This window comes from Xiphophorus maculatus, chromosome 17 (genome assembly GCF_002775205.1).
Source record: "Xiphophorus maculatus strain JP 163 A chromosome 17, X_maculatus-5.0-male, whole genome shotgun sequence".
Classification (NCBI taxonomy): domain Eukaryota; kingdom Metazoa; phylum Chordata; class Actinopteri; order Cyprinodontiformes; family Poeciliidae; genus Xiphophorus; species Xiphophorus maculatus.
The window spans coordinates 530,639-544,458 of NC_036459.1; the positions used below are offsets into that span (position 1 = coordinate 530,639).

Here is a 13,820-nt window from a genome sequence, read left to right on the forward strand (position 1 = left end):
ATTGCATTACGCTAAACCGTCTTGAATCCCAGGATGGATGAATCCCGTTCCCGGCGGGCGCGGCTCGTCTGCGTCGCCATGGCCACCGGGGCGGCCGGCTCTGCTGGGCGTCTGTCCGCCGAGCGGCGCCGGATGTGATGGAGGTCCTCGGCTCAGAGCCGCTGGCAGTCGCTGCACTTTAGCTGGCATGAATAAAAGACGAGCGGGAAGCCAGATTAATAATGAACACGGAGAGCTAAAGTTAGCGTCCGCGTGTGTTTAATTAGTTAAAGTCCGCAGCAGGCCCGGCAGAGAGCTGCAGACGTTACTTCTCATTAAAATCAACTCTGTTACTGCAGTAATGACAAAAGGGACACATGTAGAGGCCTGCGCTCAGAGAGGAGCAGCAGATTCACTCAGGCAGAGGCGGGAAAATGTTCTGCAAGCCGCTTTCATGACTAATGATATTAACACAGCAGAATACGGCCACAAAAAGAGGCTAAAAACTCAGAATGAAAGCCTGAAACTTGGTTTATAGTCCAGTAATTTACTACGGGAGACGATTAGGGCCACTGGAAAAACTAGCAAACAAAAAAAGAAAAATTTGTTCTCAGATTTCTGACTTCACTCTTCAGACATTAAACTCATTATATGGAAATTAAAGTCACAATTCTGAGTTAAAATGTCAAAAATAATTTTTTTTCCAGTTGCCATAATCCTCTTGAGTATTTTACATCTAATCTTCTCCTAAAATATTAGATTCCTGACAGAAAAACACAAAACATGTTTTCATAAAATGTTTGATGTATTAGCATCATAGAAAAAAATTGGAGTAGAATATTTCTGCCAAATATCTCAGAAATGTTGAGATTACCTGAAAATAAAAAAGAGGAAATTTCTGAATTTAAAAAGTTAAATTTTTTTTTTCGTTTGGAAGGTTTTCTGTGTTGCAAACTTAGAAATGTTCTTACTTTTTCTAGAAACATTTTTTTCTATCTACAAAGGAACTAGTACGCTGTCATAAACACAGATACAAAAATAACAATTTTATCCTTGTTTGCAATGAGATATTGATTAGCAAACATCCTGAATAACAGGAATATTTTAGATGGCTGTGTGGTAACAAAGCTGGTAAATTTGGCTGAAAACGACGAGAAACGTTTTGTTTTGGAGATTATGTTGATATTTTTCTTTTGTGTGTCAGAGTAAAGAAATCCTCCAGCAGCTGCAGGACGACCTCATGAAGCTTCTGAACGAGCTTTACACGGTAAATAGGAGCACGTTAGAATAAACAGCTTTAACCTTCACTCAGTCGATTTAAAATCTGTTACAGGATTTTTATTATGTAAACAAACTTGATTAAAACGTTTAGTATGGTGTCCATAAGACTGAAACTGAACCACAAGGTGCAAATTGTCTTTCTGCTGCCGTTACCAAGGTGATGAAGACGTATCACATGTACAACGCGGAGATGATCAGCGCGGAGACCAAGCTGCGGGAGGCGGAGCGGCAGGAGGGCCGCGTGAAGGGCGTGTCCGGGTCGGGCGGCGGGGTGGAGCCTGTGTTCGGCCTGCGGATAGAGGAGCGCCACCAGAGGCGCAACGCCGCCCGCAAGATGGAGAAGATGAGAGAGAAGGCAAACTAATGAATAACTGTTACGGGAATCAGTGCAGAACTAGGAAAGGATTCATGTGTTTAATATTTTGTTCCTTTTGTTCTCAGAGGAAGGCGAAATACTCAGAGAACAAACTGAAGACTCTGAAAGCCAGAAATGAGTATTTACTGACTCTGGAGGCGACCAATGCCTCCGTGTTTAAATACTACATCCACGATCTGCCCGACATCATCGACGTGAGTAAAAAATCTGCTGCTACGGAGTTCTGACTCTGAACAGTCTGATGAACTCAACTCAGGGTTCATTCTGGTGGCAGTATTACGGAAATATAAGTTTTTGAGCTTTCCATTTTATGTTATTCCGTTGTCAAAATCAAACCTGGAATGCTGACTTGATTCTTTAATGCATGTTTGAGAAATCCTTTAATCTCCATGGCAACCATTCAGCTGCAAAACGCCTGGGTGGCCCTAGCCCCGCCTTCGAAACACAGCTCCTCCCCCACTCAGCTCCTTCAGACTAGCCAGCAGCAATTAGCAAACGCTGCTGCTCAGAGCAACGCTGGTAAAACCACCGTTAAAGGGTTAATGCAGGGTTAATGACTTCCTGGAGGCGGAGTTTCAGAAAGAGCAGGAGTTTTTAAAGAGACAGAGGCCCTATTTCAAGGTGTTCCATATCAAAGTCAAATTTCCTTTATAGTACTTTTACAACAACTAGAGAAAACATAGTTATTTGATTATGCCATAAAATGGCTCCTTGTGCCTGGAAAACACAGAATACTGGCCCTTTAATTGAACTCCAGTCCGTTGGCCTTAAAGTCCGGTTTGTTTGGGAAACTCTGGTTTGCCTACAAAACTCGGTCTGGGTTTGGCTGAAGTGAACTCTGGTTCAGTTTTATGTTCACATTTCGTTAAGAAGGAAGTTACTCTCAGCGTCTTCTTCAAACATTCAGAACGATTTTCCCAAAATAAGTTTGCAGAACTCTTAAAACTTTGCCTTGATTGTTTCTCAGTGCTGTGACTTAGGGTACCACTCCAGTCTGAGCCGGGCGTTGAGGACCTACCTATCCGCCGAACTGAGCCTTGAAGCCTCCAGGCGGGCGGGCCTGGAGGTGCTGGAGGGGGCTGTGGAGAACCTGGACCCGGCCCGCGACAGGCAGCGTCTGCTGGGCCTCTACCCTACTGCCTTCTGCCCACCGCAGCGCTTCGGATTCCAGGCACACATGGGCGACACAGTGAGTTCAACCAGAAAAATAACAACAAAACTCCTGATTCATCTCTTTCTATACGTATTTATCTGGTAATCTACGGAGGACAAATCCTGACATAATTGGCAATAAACAGAAATAGCTACTGCAGCGGTAAACCAGAGTCAATCAGGATTCTGACCTGAGGATTTGCAGTTTTTTCTTCTTGTGTTGGTGACGTTTCGCTTCCTGTCAGACGACCCAGATCGCCTCCCAGCCGCAGGTCCAGGCTGAGCTGTCGCTGCGCCTCACTCAGCTCCAGACCCGCCTGGCGTCCCTGAAGATCGAGAATGAAGAGGTCAGACACACAAACGCAATCAGACGACGGTCAGAGATCTCAAATCTATCTAAACATAAAATCCACTGGACTCCCACTAACAACCAGACATCAATTACAATAAAGGAACTCTTTAAAGTTATTTCATAAAAAGATTTATTATGGAATATATATAGATAGAATGTATAAAGTTTCAATGAATCATTAGATTCAGACTAAATATGTAGCTAACAAAATATGTAGTTTCTATTTTACTTATTTGGCTTGCTAATTAAATATTTAGTTTGGAGCTAAATATGTAGCTTAAACTATGCTTATAAATAAATTAACATGGTTAAAATATGACTTTTTTCTTTTATGTTGGGCTAAATAATCAAAATTTTTGCCACTATTTTTGGCTGTAACTTTAGAAATGGCTCCCCAACTACGCAGAGCTGCAGATGAACAATCCTGCAACTTTTATCCAAACAGATTAGGACGTTTGACCTGCAAACATATCAGAAAATAAGTGGATTTATGTTGAGACTATGAATCCTGCAGAGCATTTTTCCAGCTGTTTGCTCAAAGTGTGAAATAAAAACACTAAACCGGGTGAAAACCCCTGAGATCACATGTTTTTCAGCGTCAGAACTTCTTCAGTTGTGGTAATTTATACAGTTTTAATTGGGTGATAATGTAACAGATGTAGCGTCCCAAAATAAAGCAGAGCTACTGGCTGCTGCTGCAGTCTGTGTCCCCGCTGTCGTGTAGCGCACAGGGCAGCTGTTAACTCGGCCTGAAGGGCATAAAAATGCTGAAGGAGTTGGGATTAATGAGCAGCATCTGCACGTCTCAGCAGCTCCCAGCACACACACAACCACGCCCCCATCATCACAGGCCCATAAAAGCAGCCGCCACGCTGTAAATACAAACGCACTCTGCATATGAAGAGTGTGTAAAGAATTAAATCCCCTAATTGGTTTTAATGTTTTCATTTAAGTCGTCAGACTTTGCTGTAAATCTCCCGGTTCATCTCTTATGTTGAGATCTGCAGCAGTTTGATGGCTGAACAAGCAACAAAATGCTACTTTCTGAGATGAAAAGGATTGAAAACGAGCAGGAAAAAAAATCCAGATTAAAACCCTGAAAATCTGGAGACAACTCAGGCAACAACCCTGAACAAATGGAATCTGTCAGAATGGCCTACTCAAAGTCCAGATGTAGTCCATCAGGAATTGTTTTCCACTCAGTCAGCCCGTTCTTGAGAGTTTCCACATGAAAAAATAGTCAGAAATTTCAATCTGTACTTTGCACTCTATGATTTACTCAGGAAGACTGAATATATACTCACTCCACACTTTTCAGATCTTTTAATTAACAGATTAGCGTCTCATTTTCTGGTCTATCACATAAAAACCCAGTAAAACACATGAAAGTTTGTGGCTGAAAGGGAAGTCAAAGTACTGCACCTTTAAAATGTGTTTCCTTCAGGTGAAAAAGACCTGGGGAGCCACTCTGACCACGCTGCAGGACATGACGGTGCTGGACGACTGCGACGTGTCGCAGAGCTTCACCCACAGCCCGTCCTCCGAGTCGGTCAAGTCCAGCGTGTCGGACGGCTACCTGAACAAACCCAGTCTGGCCAAGAGACGAGCCAACCAGCAGGAGACGGAGCTTTTCTACTTCAATGTGAGGAAACGGCAGCGAAGCGAAGCGAAGCTTCTGCGTCTCGTTTCCATTCACTGGAGAAACACAGCAAACAAAAAACATCGTTCATCAGATTATAAATCAGACATGTTTCCTGTTTTACGTCAGTCAGGATTATCATGGATTTTTAAGATTCTGGAAAAAAATGTACATCTTAATCTGCTGCGATGACAAAGATGAGAGTCGTGTAGCAGGAGAACTTACTGGAGGAACATGTTGGATTTTAGAGATTATTTTAGATGGTCAGTTAAAATCACAATTCTGAGATTGAGAAAAAAAAGTCAAAATTCAGAAATTAAAGTCAGAATTAGGAAATGAAAGCAAGATTAGATTTAGATTTATTTAGACTGGAAGATTAATATTCAATTTGGAGATAAATATTGTTGCTTGCTAAAAATATTAGCAAGCAAACATTGCTAATATTTGCTTGCTAAATATTAGCAATGTTTAGCTAAGAATCTAAACATTTAGCTTTCTAGGTTAATATTTAACTAGTAAGCTTAATATTTTAGATGCTAGGTTAATGTTTAGTTTTGAGCTAAGTATTTAGCGTTGAACCAAATACAAATGGTTTATTAATTTTCATACATGCATAAATAACATGGTGAAAACATGGCATTGTTTTTACTACTAGGCTCAATAATCCAAATGTAAATAATGCAGTGAATCACTGTATCTGTTTTATTTCAGCAGATTTCTCTGGATAAGTAAAGCTCTGTGTCTGTTCTTCCATCCTCAGAAGTTTCGCGAGTATTTAGAGGGAAGTAATCTCATCTCGAAACTCCAGGCCAAACATGACATATTAAAGAAAGCCTTAGCTGAGGGTAAGAGCGACGTGTTTCAGGGCTTACAGACGATAATCTGCATGTTTTACATTTGAAATGTTCTCTGTTCTCCCTGTTGCAGGATATAAATCTGAATTACTGACTACCAGGTGAGGCTTTTTCTCATTTCATGCTCATTTTCTCTTCAGGCTAATAACCAATCTTGCCTCTTTCACCACTTTACTGTGAACTCTGAGAAACTCCTCTTTCTCTTCATTTCTTCCTCCTTTTGCTGCTCATCGTAGTCGTGGGCGGAAGAACTCCCATAGCAAGCACCAGGTAGACACCGGGGTCAGGGGTCAGGGGTCAGCTTTTGCTGGTAGTCATCTGTGATTAGCTAGAACATTTGAGAACTCCTCACATTTAAACTGCCCATTTCCACAGTTTAATCACAATATTTCTCATTTAGTTGACTGCTATCTAAAATAAAAATATTAAGAGTGTCATCGGCATACAGATTAAAGTACGTGTTAGCATTAGCTTTGACGCTGCGCTTTGTGAAAACTTACTTTGGTTTTAAAGCTACCCCAAGCTTTCAGTACTTATGTAGTCTCAATTGAGGTTAATAAACATTAAAAAACATACAATTTTAGTCTGTATCAACTGATGCAATCTTAAAGTAGGTAAGAAAAAATTATGTGAAAGAAAAAAATTTGTAGCAAAATAAAGCATTTTAATTCTAGTTTTTAATTGAAATAATTTAATATCTACAACAACATAACATTTTCCTTCTTCCATCCTTATTGAACTTATTTATAACCTTTCTTCTCTCTGATTGGATGATTTCTCCTCCAGTTTAAATAATGTGGTTCTTGTACTTTTGCTCTATTCTTATTTAAATTAATTGAAAGCAAACGTTTTTGTTAAGTTGCTCTCTTGGTGTGTTGATAGGATTCAACTAAAGCCATACCGCTGCTAGTGGAAAGCTGCATCCGCTACATTAATCTACACGGTACGTCTCAATTTTTAGCTTGGATGTTTGTTTTTTTCTTTTCACATTTATTTAGTTGTGACTTCAACACTCAGTTTATATGATTTTTTATGAATCACACTTTTTTTCTAAGTGGACTGTTGTTTTTTTGGCCTGAACTTTTTTATTTTTTTGGAAATGTTTGCTGTTTTTAGTCAAGTTAAATCAATAGGTGTGCAAAGTTTTCTTTCTAAGTAAAAACAGTTTGATGTTTGTGAACTAGGCTAAAGAAAAAGAAAAATGTTTTACCCAACAATTCCCATTTTGGAAAAATTACAAAGTGTCCATCTGCATCAATTTCTTGTGCTGCACCAGCCTTTAATTATGGTCGATGGGCCACAGAAAACTATTCCAAGGACTGAAAATGGCCCCCGAACCGCACTTTAACCCCCCGATGTTTATATTATAGACTTACATGTGTAATGCAGCTTGTAGTCAAACCCAGATGTTTTTCTCAGGTCTTCAGCATCAGGGCATCTTCCGGGTTTCAGGCTCACAGGTAGAGGTCAACGACATCAAGAACTGCTTCGAGAGAGGTGAGAGGTCGCCTGTGAGGTCAGAGGGTCACATGACTGGTAAGCTGTAAAACTGTCAGGCGATAACGCCGCTTCTGCTGGTTGCCCAGGTAACGACCCGCTCATAGACGAGGAGAGCAACCACGACATCAACTCTGTGGCCGGGGTGTTGAAGCTGTACTTCAGGGGTTTGGAGAACCCTCTGTTTCCAAAGGACAGGTTCAACGACCTCATTTCCTGCGTCCGTGAGTACCGACAGCGCCGCCTGAACGCGTTTACCTCCAGCCCAGACCCTCAGCTTCCCTCGACATTTCGTCCGCTTTGTTTCCCGTTTGCAGTGCCAAATAAAAGCTTTTCAAAACTGTCAGATATTTTTTCACGTCAGTAGCTCAAAAAATGTAGAAATACAACCTGAAATGCAAAACGGAAACATATTTGTATGCTTAACTATATATTCTAAGACTACAAAATGTAATTATGTAGTCTTTTTATTTTTCTTCAGTGTTTTGATCTGAGGTTTTGATTGTTTCTTTTGACATCCAAAGAATATTTTATACTTTCATTAGACACAAACCCACCGTATGTGGTTGGTTTTAAAGAGGATCTATTATGGAAAATTCACATTTGACATGTTTTTAATTCTTCCATTTGGGCTTCAACTGCTTCCAAAAACAACCAAAGCTCTTAAAATAAGAATTGGCAATACGTTAATGTTTTTTGGTGAAGGAAAAGGAAATGTTTCAAAAACCTCCAGAATGTAACGTCACAGATCACCTAGCAATCCTAGAAGAGTTCCGCCTGTTGCCTAGCAACTCAAGCTGAGATCTAGCACGCTTGGTCAGCTGGTTTTACAGCTGTACAATGGCTGCTGGAAAAGACAAGTGTTTTGTTGTTGACTCACCAACCAGAAACCACTTGCTGCATTCTTGTTGGTTGTGCAGGAGGCTCCACTTCTGCTTTTCAAAGATGTATGGTTGCATAATTGCGCATCTGTTTGTAATCATTTTCATCTGCAAGTATAAAAGTTGAGTTGGAGGGCGTGGCCAGCAGCTGCTTATTTGGATTTAAAGTGAGAAGAGGCCCTCAAACAGCTAAACTCTCATTATCTAAGAATGATTTTGTGCAAAAAATGTAATGAACATGTTTTGTATATCCCAGAAACGTATCCTAAACTGTTCAAGGAAGCATAATAGGTTACCTTTAAGTTGTGAACACAGCTATTAGCATGTCATAAACATATTTTAATCTGAAACACACACAAAATGTTGCCTGTTTTTGGCCATTCTGGGTTTCCATACATGAGGAGCAGGAATAAAGCAAGTAGAGCAAGAGTTTATCAGAGTAAAGCGCATTAAGCCAGAATACGTATTGAGTGAATGTTTGTAATTTAAATGGACACAACATAAATTATTGTTTGCTTACCTAAATATATGCACTGAAATCAGTCTGACTGAACGCTCAGATTCCATTTTTGAGCAAAACTGGAGGAAAATTGTGGGAGTTTAACCATCTCATGTCTGTTTGTCTCTGAAGTGTGTCCCTTCAAATGAAGCCTGGAAACGTCTCTTTCCGTTTCCTGCTGCAGGGATGGAAAACCTGTATGAGAGAGCTCAGTGCATCAGGAAGATCCTGCTGGGCGTCCCGAGGGCCACACTGGTGGTGATGCGCTACCTGTTCGCCTTCCTCAACCAGTGAGTGTCTGCTGCCTCATTCTTCCCCTCTGAGAGAACACAAGCCTCTCTAGTCGTCAGTTTGGTTCTGCCGCCTCTCTGATAAATATAGAACAAAAGCACAGCGAGGGATGGAGAGGCAGGAAGTGTGACACGCAGGTGTGATGTTCCTGCTGCATTAATTGGGGTTTTGATGAAGAGGAAAGGCATTCAGGAGTGTGTCAGTGTGTCAGCTCAAAGATATAAAAATAGACAGTGCTTCACATTTAGTCATTATACATTTAAAAACAATTATCAGTCTGTTTTTGTTATTATTATTATTTAAAGGCACAATGTGGAAAATCTTTGCATTTATTAGCTTGTGGAAATGAACGAAGGGTTGTTTCAATTCAGACTTAATTTTTTTTCTTGGTGTCAATACTTCTGACTCAAGTGACCAAAGCTTTATTCCAATTTACTAAGAAAATCTTCCTCCTTGCTCCCCCAGCCTCTCCCAGTACAGTGATGAGAACATGATGGACACTGGGAACCTGGCCATCGTGTTCGGCCCCACCCTCCTGCCGACGCCCGACACGCTGGACCAGGTGGCCTGCCAGGCGCACGTCAATGAGGTCATCAAAACGGTCATCCTGCACCACGACAACATCTTTCCCGACATCAAGGAGCTTCCAGGCCCGGTTTATGAGAAGTGCATGACCGGCGACCAGTACTGGTGAGACCGGCTTCACGTTTTATTTAACGTTTCCTTTTCTATTCACAGTGACCTCAAAGTAGATGAGTTCTCTAATTTCCATTCTGATGATTAATATATCTTGAAGGGCAGTGTTATTTACAGAAAAATCATAATCCAATTTATTTATGGTTTCTGTTGTAAGCATGGTTTTTCCTCCCATTTTATTTATTGTTTTTGGCCTTTGTTTCATTTCGGGTGTTTGTAATATCTTCCAGTAACAACTTTTCTTTAGAAAATTAAAGTTTTTATTGATCTTTCAGAGGGTAACTTGCATTATTGTGCCTTTATCAACATATGACTTGAAACTGGTCTCAAAATGTTAAATGTTAATTTCCAATAATTACTATCATTTATTGCAGTATTTACTGGGACAATTTATTGTTCAGAGAAATGTATTGCTGTGACAGGCTTAGATAAAACTGCAACTTAACAAAAGCGTTTCATATCAGTCAATATTCATTTTTTTCCCCTTAAATATCTGAAATACTGCCAAACTGGCGACGTGATCTTTCCTGGTTCATCCAGTCTCATTATTTTCTCTCTTCACTCAACAGGTTGTTGCTAGGTAACCAAAGGGCGACTTAGCTAGGCCGTCAGAGGTTAAATGGCTAATACCTGGTTCAAAGGGCAAGACTTTTGAATTGCCGGTCGATTTTCGAAACCTGAACACACAAATGGTGATAAGAAATGTTGGATATAACAGGTTTGTAGTATCAAACCACACACTGTTAAGAAAAAATGATTATTTTTAGTGCTTAATACAGTTAATCTTACGACATGTGTTAAAGGTATATTCAGCACTCTTATTTGGAACAGTTTTCTGTTGAGCAGATGAGCAGGCATTCAGACAAACAGGGGCCAAAATGCAGATCACTCAATGGAGCCTCCCTGCTGTGAGGCCGGGCTATAGGAGGCCATAAAATTAGCATTTTCCTTGGGAGACAGAGACTTTAGATTTCACAGGTATCTGTGAGGTCTTATCTCAGGATCGTTCTGTACTCAGAATGACCGTGGGAGCCACGGGGGGTCAGGGCCAGCGATCCGCTTCTTTGTCTCGGTAGAAGGCAGATGGTCCTTTGATCTTTGCGTAGATCAGGGGGAGTTTCCAAGTTTCTCTGAGTGCTTAAGGGAGTTTCAGTTGGTCAACAAGAGGAACGCCTTGAGTGCATAAATTAAATAGAGAAACACCTCTTTAGTATAAGATTTCGCGTCGGGAGAGAAAATGCAGGGAGCGGCCACCATTTTTTTTTTTCATCGGCTCTCTCTCCAAAGACGTCTTTGCTTTTTGTCTTTGTTTTATGTTTGTCTGTCTTCCCCGTGTCTGTCTTTATTTTTATGAGAAAAATGCATATCTCTGTTCCTCTGCAGCTTTGTTAATTGATTCATGCGTTGTTTTGTATGGGATTAAACTCTGTGATCTGTGACGTCAACACGCAGTGTTGTGGTTTCCTTGTCGCTGCACGTCGCCCACGGAGAGCATCACTAGCGGAGAACATCACTCGCCGAGGATCCCGGGAAGATTAAAAGAGGAAAGAGCCAAACGCTTTGTCCAAAGTTAACGTTAAATTATTCTCTTTTTTAACAACACCAAGCACAAACATGTTCCACTCACCACCGTTCAGATGTCAGACGGGAAACCTGAACAAACATGGCCGACTGGGAAGAAGCAGTGGCGGTAGTTTGTGGACATCCGACGCCCTTAAGAGCGGACCAGACACTCTAAACACCCTGCATACGCAAGGAATATATCTTAGGTTTACATTTAGAGCCATCTCGATAATCATTGCGTCTTTAAGATTGTTGGAAAGGGGAAATGGGTTGGGACGTAAAAATCTTGCCACGTAAACTAGGCATTAAGCCTACATCCCCCAGAATGCTGTGCGGTTCTGGATCGGAGTTCAGTAACATTCTATCGGACGTATTTTCTTTTAATATTAACCACGTATCTATCGCGATATATATTGTTAATGATTTATTGCCCAGCCTTACTTCATAACAGATAAAATAGGATGTTTTAGTTGATGAATATGGAAACGGTGCTGGGGAGAAACTCTTCAGACGCTGTGAGGGCGACAGACATGTTACTTGTCAGCTAGTTTGACAGGAACGAGTGTTTCTCTTCCTCACCACCCTGAGTAAATCCTGACATCCTGTCGGTTCTGTGGAGCGCCTCGCCTCCCGCTGTGCGCGCGTCCTCCTCCCTTTGTTCCCGCGCTGAATGGACGGTTTGTCGGTCTGCTTCGCTGCCTGATCCTCTCCCTCCTTTTCATCTCCTTGCAGCGAGAGTCCGTTCAGCGAGCCTGGGGCCCTGGAGGAGACCGAGCCGGACGCCGGTACCGAGACCCAGACCAGCGACGAGGGTACGCGCTGACCCCTGACCTTCACATGCTGCGTTCCGGTTACCTGGGACGTTAAACCCGAAGTAACAGCGTTCTAGTTAAGAATTCGGAACTTAAACGTGGCTACGCTTATGAATATTTACAACTCTTTATGCGAGGAGCGGCCATATTGAAACGCGAAACCGGCCTTGAGTCGTAACTGGGGGTAGTCAAAGTTGCTCTCAGTTTCCCAGTGGAAAATCCACTCCTGAGTTGATTTTTCTCCGACTGGGAAGTCGGAATTTCCATGTTCCGAGGACAACTGGAACGCAGCATTACACATCCATCTTTGTATCTCCTCGTGGAGAGATGGTTGCCGTGGTAACAGCAGCCATGGAGACGCCACATTCCCTCGTTCTCAACTCCCGCTCGGCAGCCCTCCATCTTGTTGGAATGCCGTCGGCCTCACCTCCGTGTCTCACCTGGTCTCTCCCCAGCAGAGGGCGAGGCCGTGGAAGCGGTGGCCCGGTTCGACTACGTGGGCCGGTCCGGCCGCGAGCTGTCCTTCAAGAAGGGCGCGTCGCTGCAGCTGTTCCAGCGCGCGTCGCATGACTGGTGGGAGGGCCGGCTGAACGGCAGCCGCGGCCTGGTGCCTCATCAGTACATCGTGGTGAAGGACAGGCGAGTGAACAGTCCCAAATGGTTTGTACACGTCCGACATTACAATATCACTTCTTAATTATGCTTTAGAACTCAAAAACAGATGGTTTTTTACATGTCGTTTCAGTTGATTGAATAATTTATTCACATTTCAAAACATATCTATTGTTATTTTTATTATTATTAAACTATAAAACAAACATTTTGAATATTTTAGAATATATATTTATACATATCGCCATTACCTAAAGCAGGGCTGTGGAAGTTATTTTTATTTCAGGCCACATCAAGATCATGAATATACTCAAAGGACTAGATGTGGCAACATTTATCAATAAACCTACATATTAAACTGTTCAAATATGAATAAATTGATTTTTCTGCATTTGATGAATCTGTTAAACAATATTAAACTTTTTTCACGTTGATGTAATCTGACAGGAAAAAAACACTTTAATTAATCAAATAATATTTAGGCACACAACCGTAATTTTGAAGGCTTTATTTTGAAGGCCTCTGTCTAGAGGGCCATAAAAAAATTATGTGGGGCCAAATTTGGCCCCCGGGCCTTGAGTTTGACACATCTGACCTTAAGAATACCCTAATTATTGTTGATTAGCATAACAAAATTAATGTGTCACATTTCATGTTTTTCTTTTTTGCATTTTTTTGTGTAGATGTAATAAATTGAGAAACCATAACACACATTTCAACATACGAATGCAAGTTGAAAATACATCAGAAACATAATATGCATGCTATGTTGTAGTTTTATTAAATGACTGTGATATGTAATTGTATCTTATTTTAGCTAATCTACTGATGTATTTTATTCTGCTTAATTTGTTTTGTTTTAATATTTTTAATCTGATTTCTTTTCATTTTTTCATTTCAATATTGTTTAATTTTTGATTAAATTTAATCTATTTTCACACCAAATCTATGAAATTTTAATTGATTTCTCCAGATGAATTTAATCTTTGTTTTTTATTTTCACTCCAGACTTAATTTTTTCTTATTGAGTTCAGTCCATTAACTCTCATTTTTTTCAGTTAAATGTAATCTTTCCTTTGATTCAAATTTTTAACACATTTTCATATTAAATTAAAGCAACATTAATATATTTTATTTTTGTTATGTATATTATTTTAATATAATTATTTCATTTTAAATTAATTAGTGTTTTTTCTCCTTTTTTACTTAATCTGTTTTATTTTTCTCTCTGAAATTCCTAAATTACCTAAATAATTTTTTTTGAAACAGAAATTATGAAAAAACTGAAATTATAAAATTTATTAACATTTAAATTGAATCTAAAATTGACTATTTG

The 13,820-nt window shown here is 40.5% G+C and overlaps 1 protein-coding gene across 4 annotated transcripts in view; it reads left to right on the plus strand.

The window, feature by feature from the left end:
• Nucleotides 1-13,820, plus strand: part of LOC102233094 (SLIT-ROBO Rho GTPase-activating protein 1) — a 28,355-nt gene that overhangs the window by 10,213 nt on the left and 4,322 nt on the right. The window contains exons 5-20 of one of the 4 annotated variants that reach the window (XM_023350513.1): nucleotides 1,184-1,246; nucleotides 1,418-1,615; nucleotides 1,702-1,830; nucleotides 2,604-2,825; nucleotides 3,034-3,135; nucleotides 4,585-4,782; nucleotides 5,540-5,624; nucleotides 5,707-5,734; nucleotides 5,870-5,903; nucleotides 6,516-6,576; nucleotides 7,053-7,130; nucleotides 7,220-7,354; nucleotides 8,695-8,800; nucleotides 9,267-9,491; nucleotides 11,793-11,872; nucleotides 12,328-12,532. In XM_023350513.1, the coding sequence (XP_023206281.1) occupies nucleotides 1,184-1,246; nucleotides 1,418-1,615; nucleotides 1,702-1,830; nucleotides 2,604-2,825; nucleotides 3,034-3,135; nucleotides 4,585-4,782; nucleotides 5,540-5,624; nucleotides 5,707-5,734; nucleotides 5,870-5,903; nucleotides 6,516-6,576; nucleotides 7,053-7,130; nucleotides 7,220-7,354; nucleotides 8,695-8,800; nucleotides 9,267-9,491; nucleotides 11,793-11,872; nucleotides 12,328-12,532 (1,949 nt within the window). The remainder of the gene's footprint in view (nucleotides 1-1,183; nucleotides 1,247-1,417; nucleotides 1,616-1,701; nucleotides 1,831-2,603; nucleotides 2,826-3,033; nucleotides 3,136-4,584; nucleotides 4,783-5,539; nucleotides 5,625-5,706; nucleotides 5,735-5,869; nucleotides 5,904-6,515; nucleotides 6,577-7,052; nucleotides 7,131-7,219; nucleotides 7,355-8,694; nucleotides 8,801-9,266; nucleotides 9,492-11,792; nucleotides 11,873-12,327; nucleotides 12,533-13,820) is intronic. The other 3 variants (XM_023350515.1, XM_023350514.1, XM_023350516.1) reach the window with 3 other exon arrangements.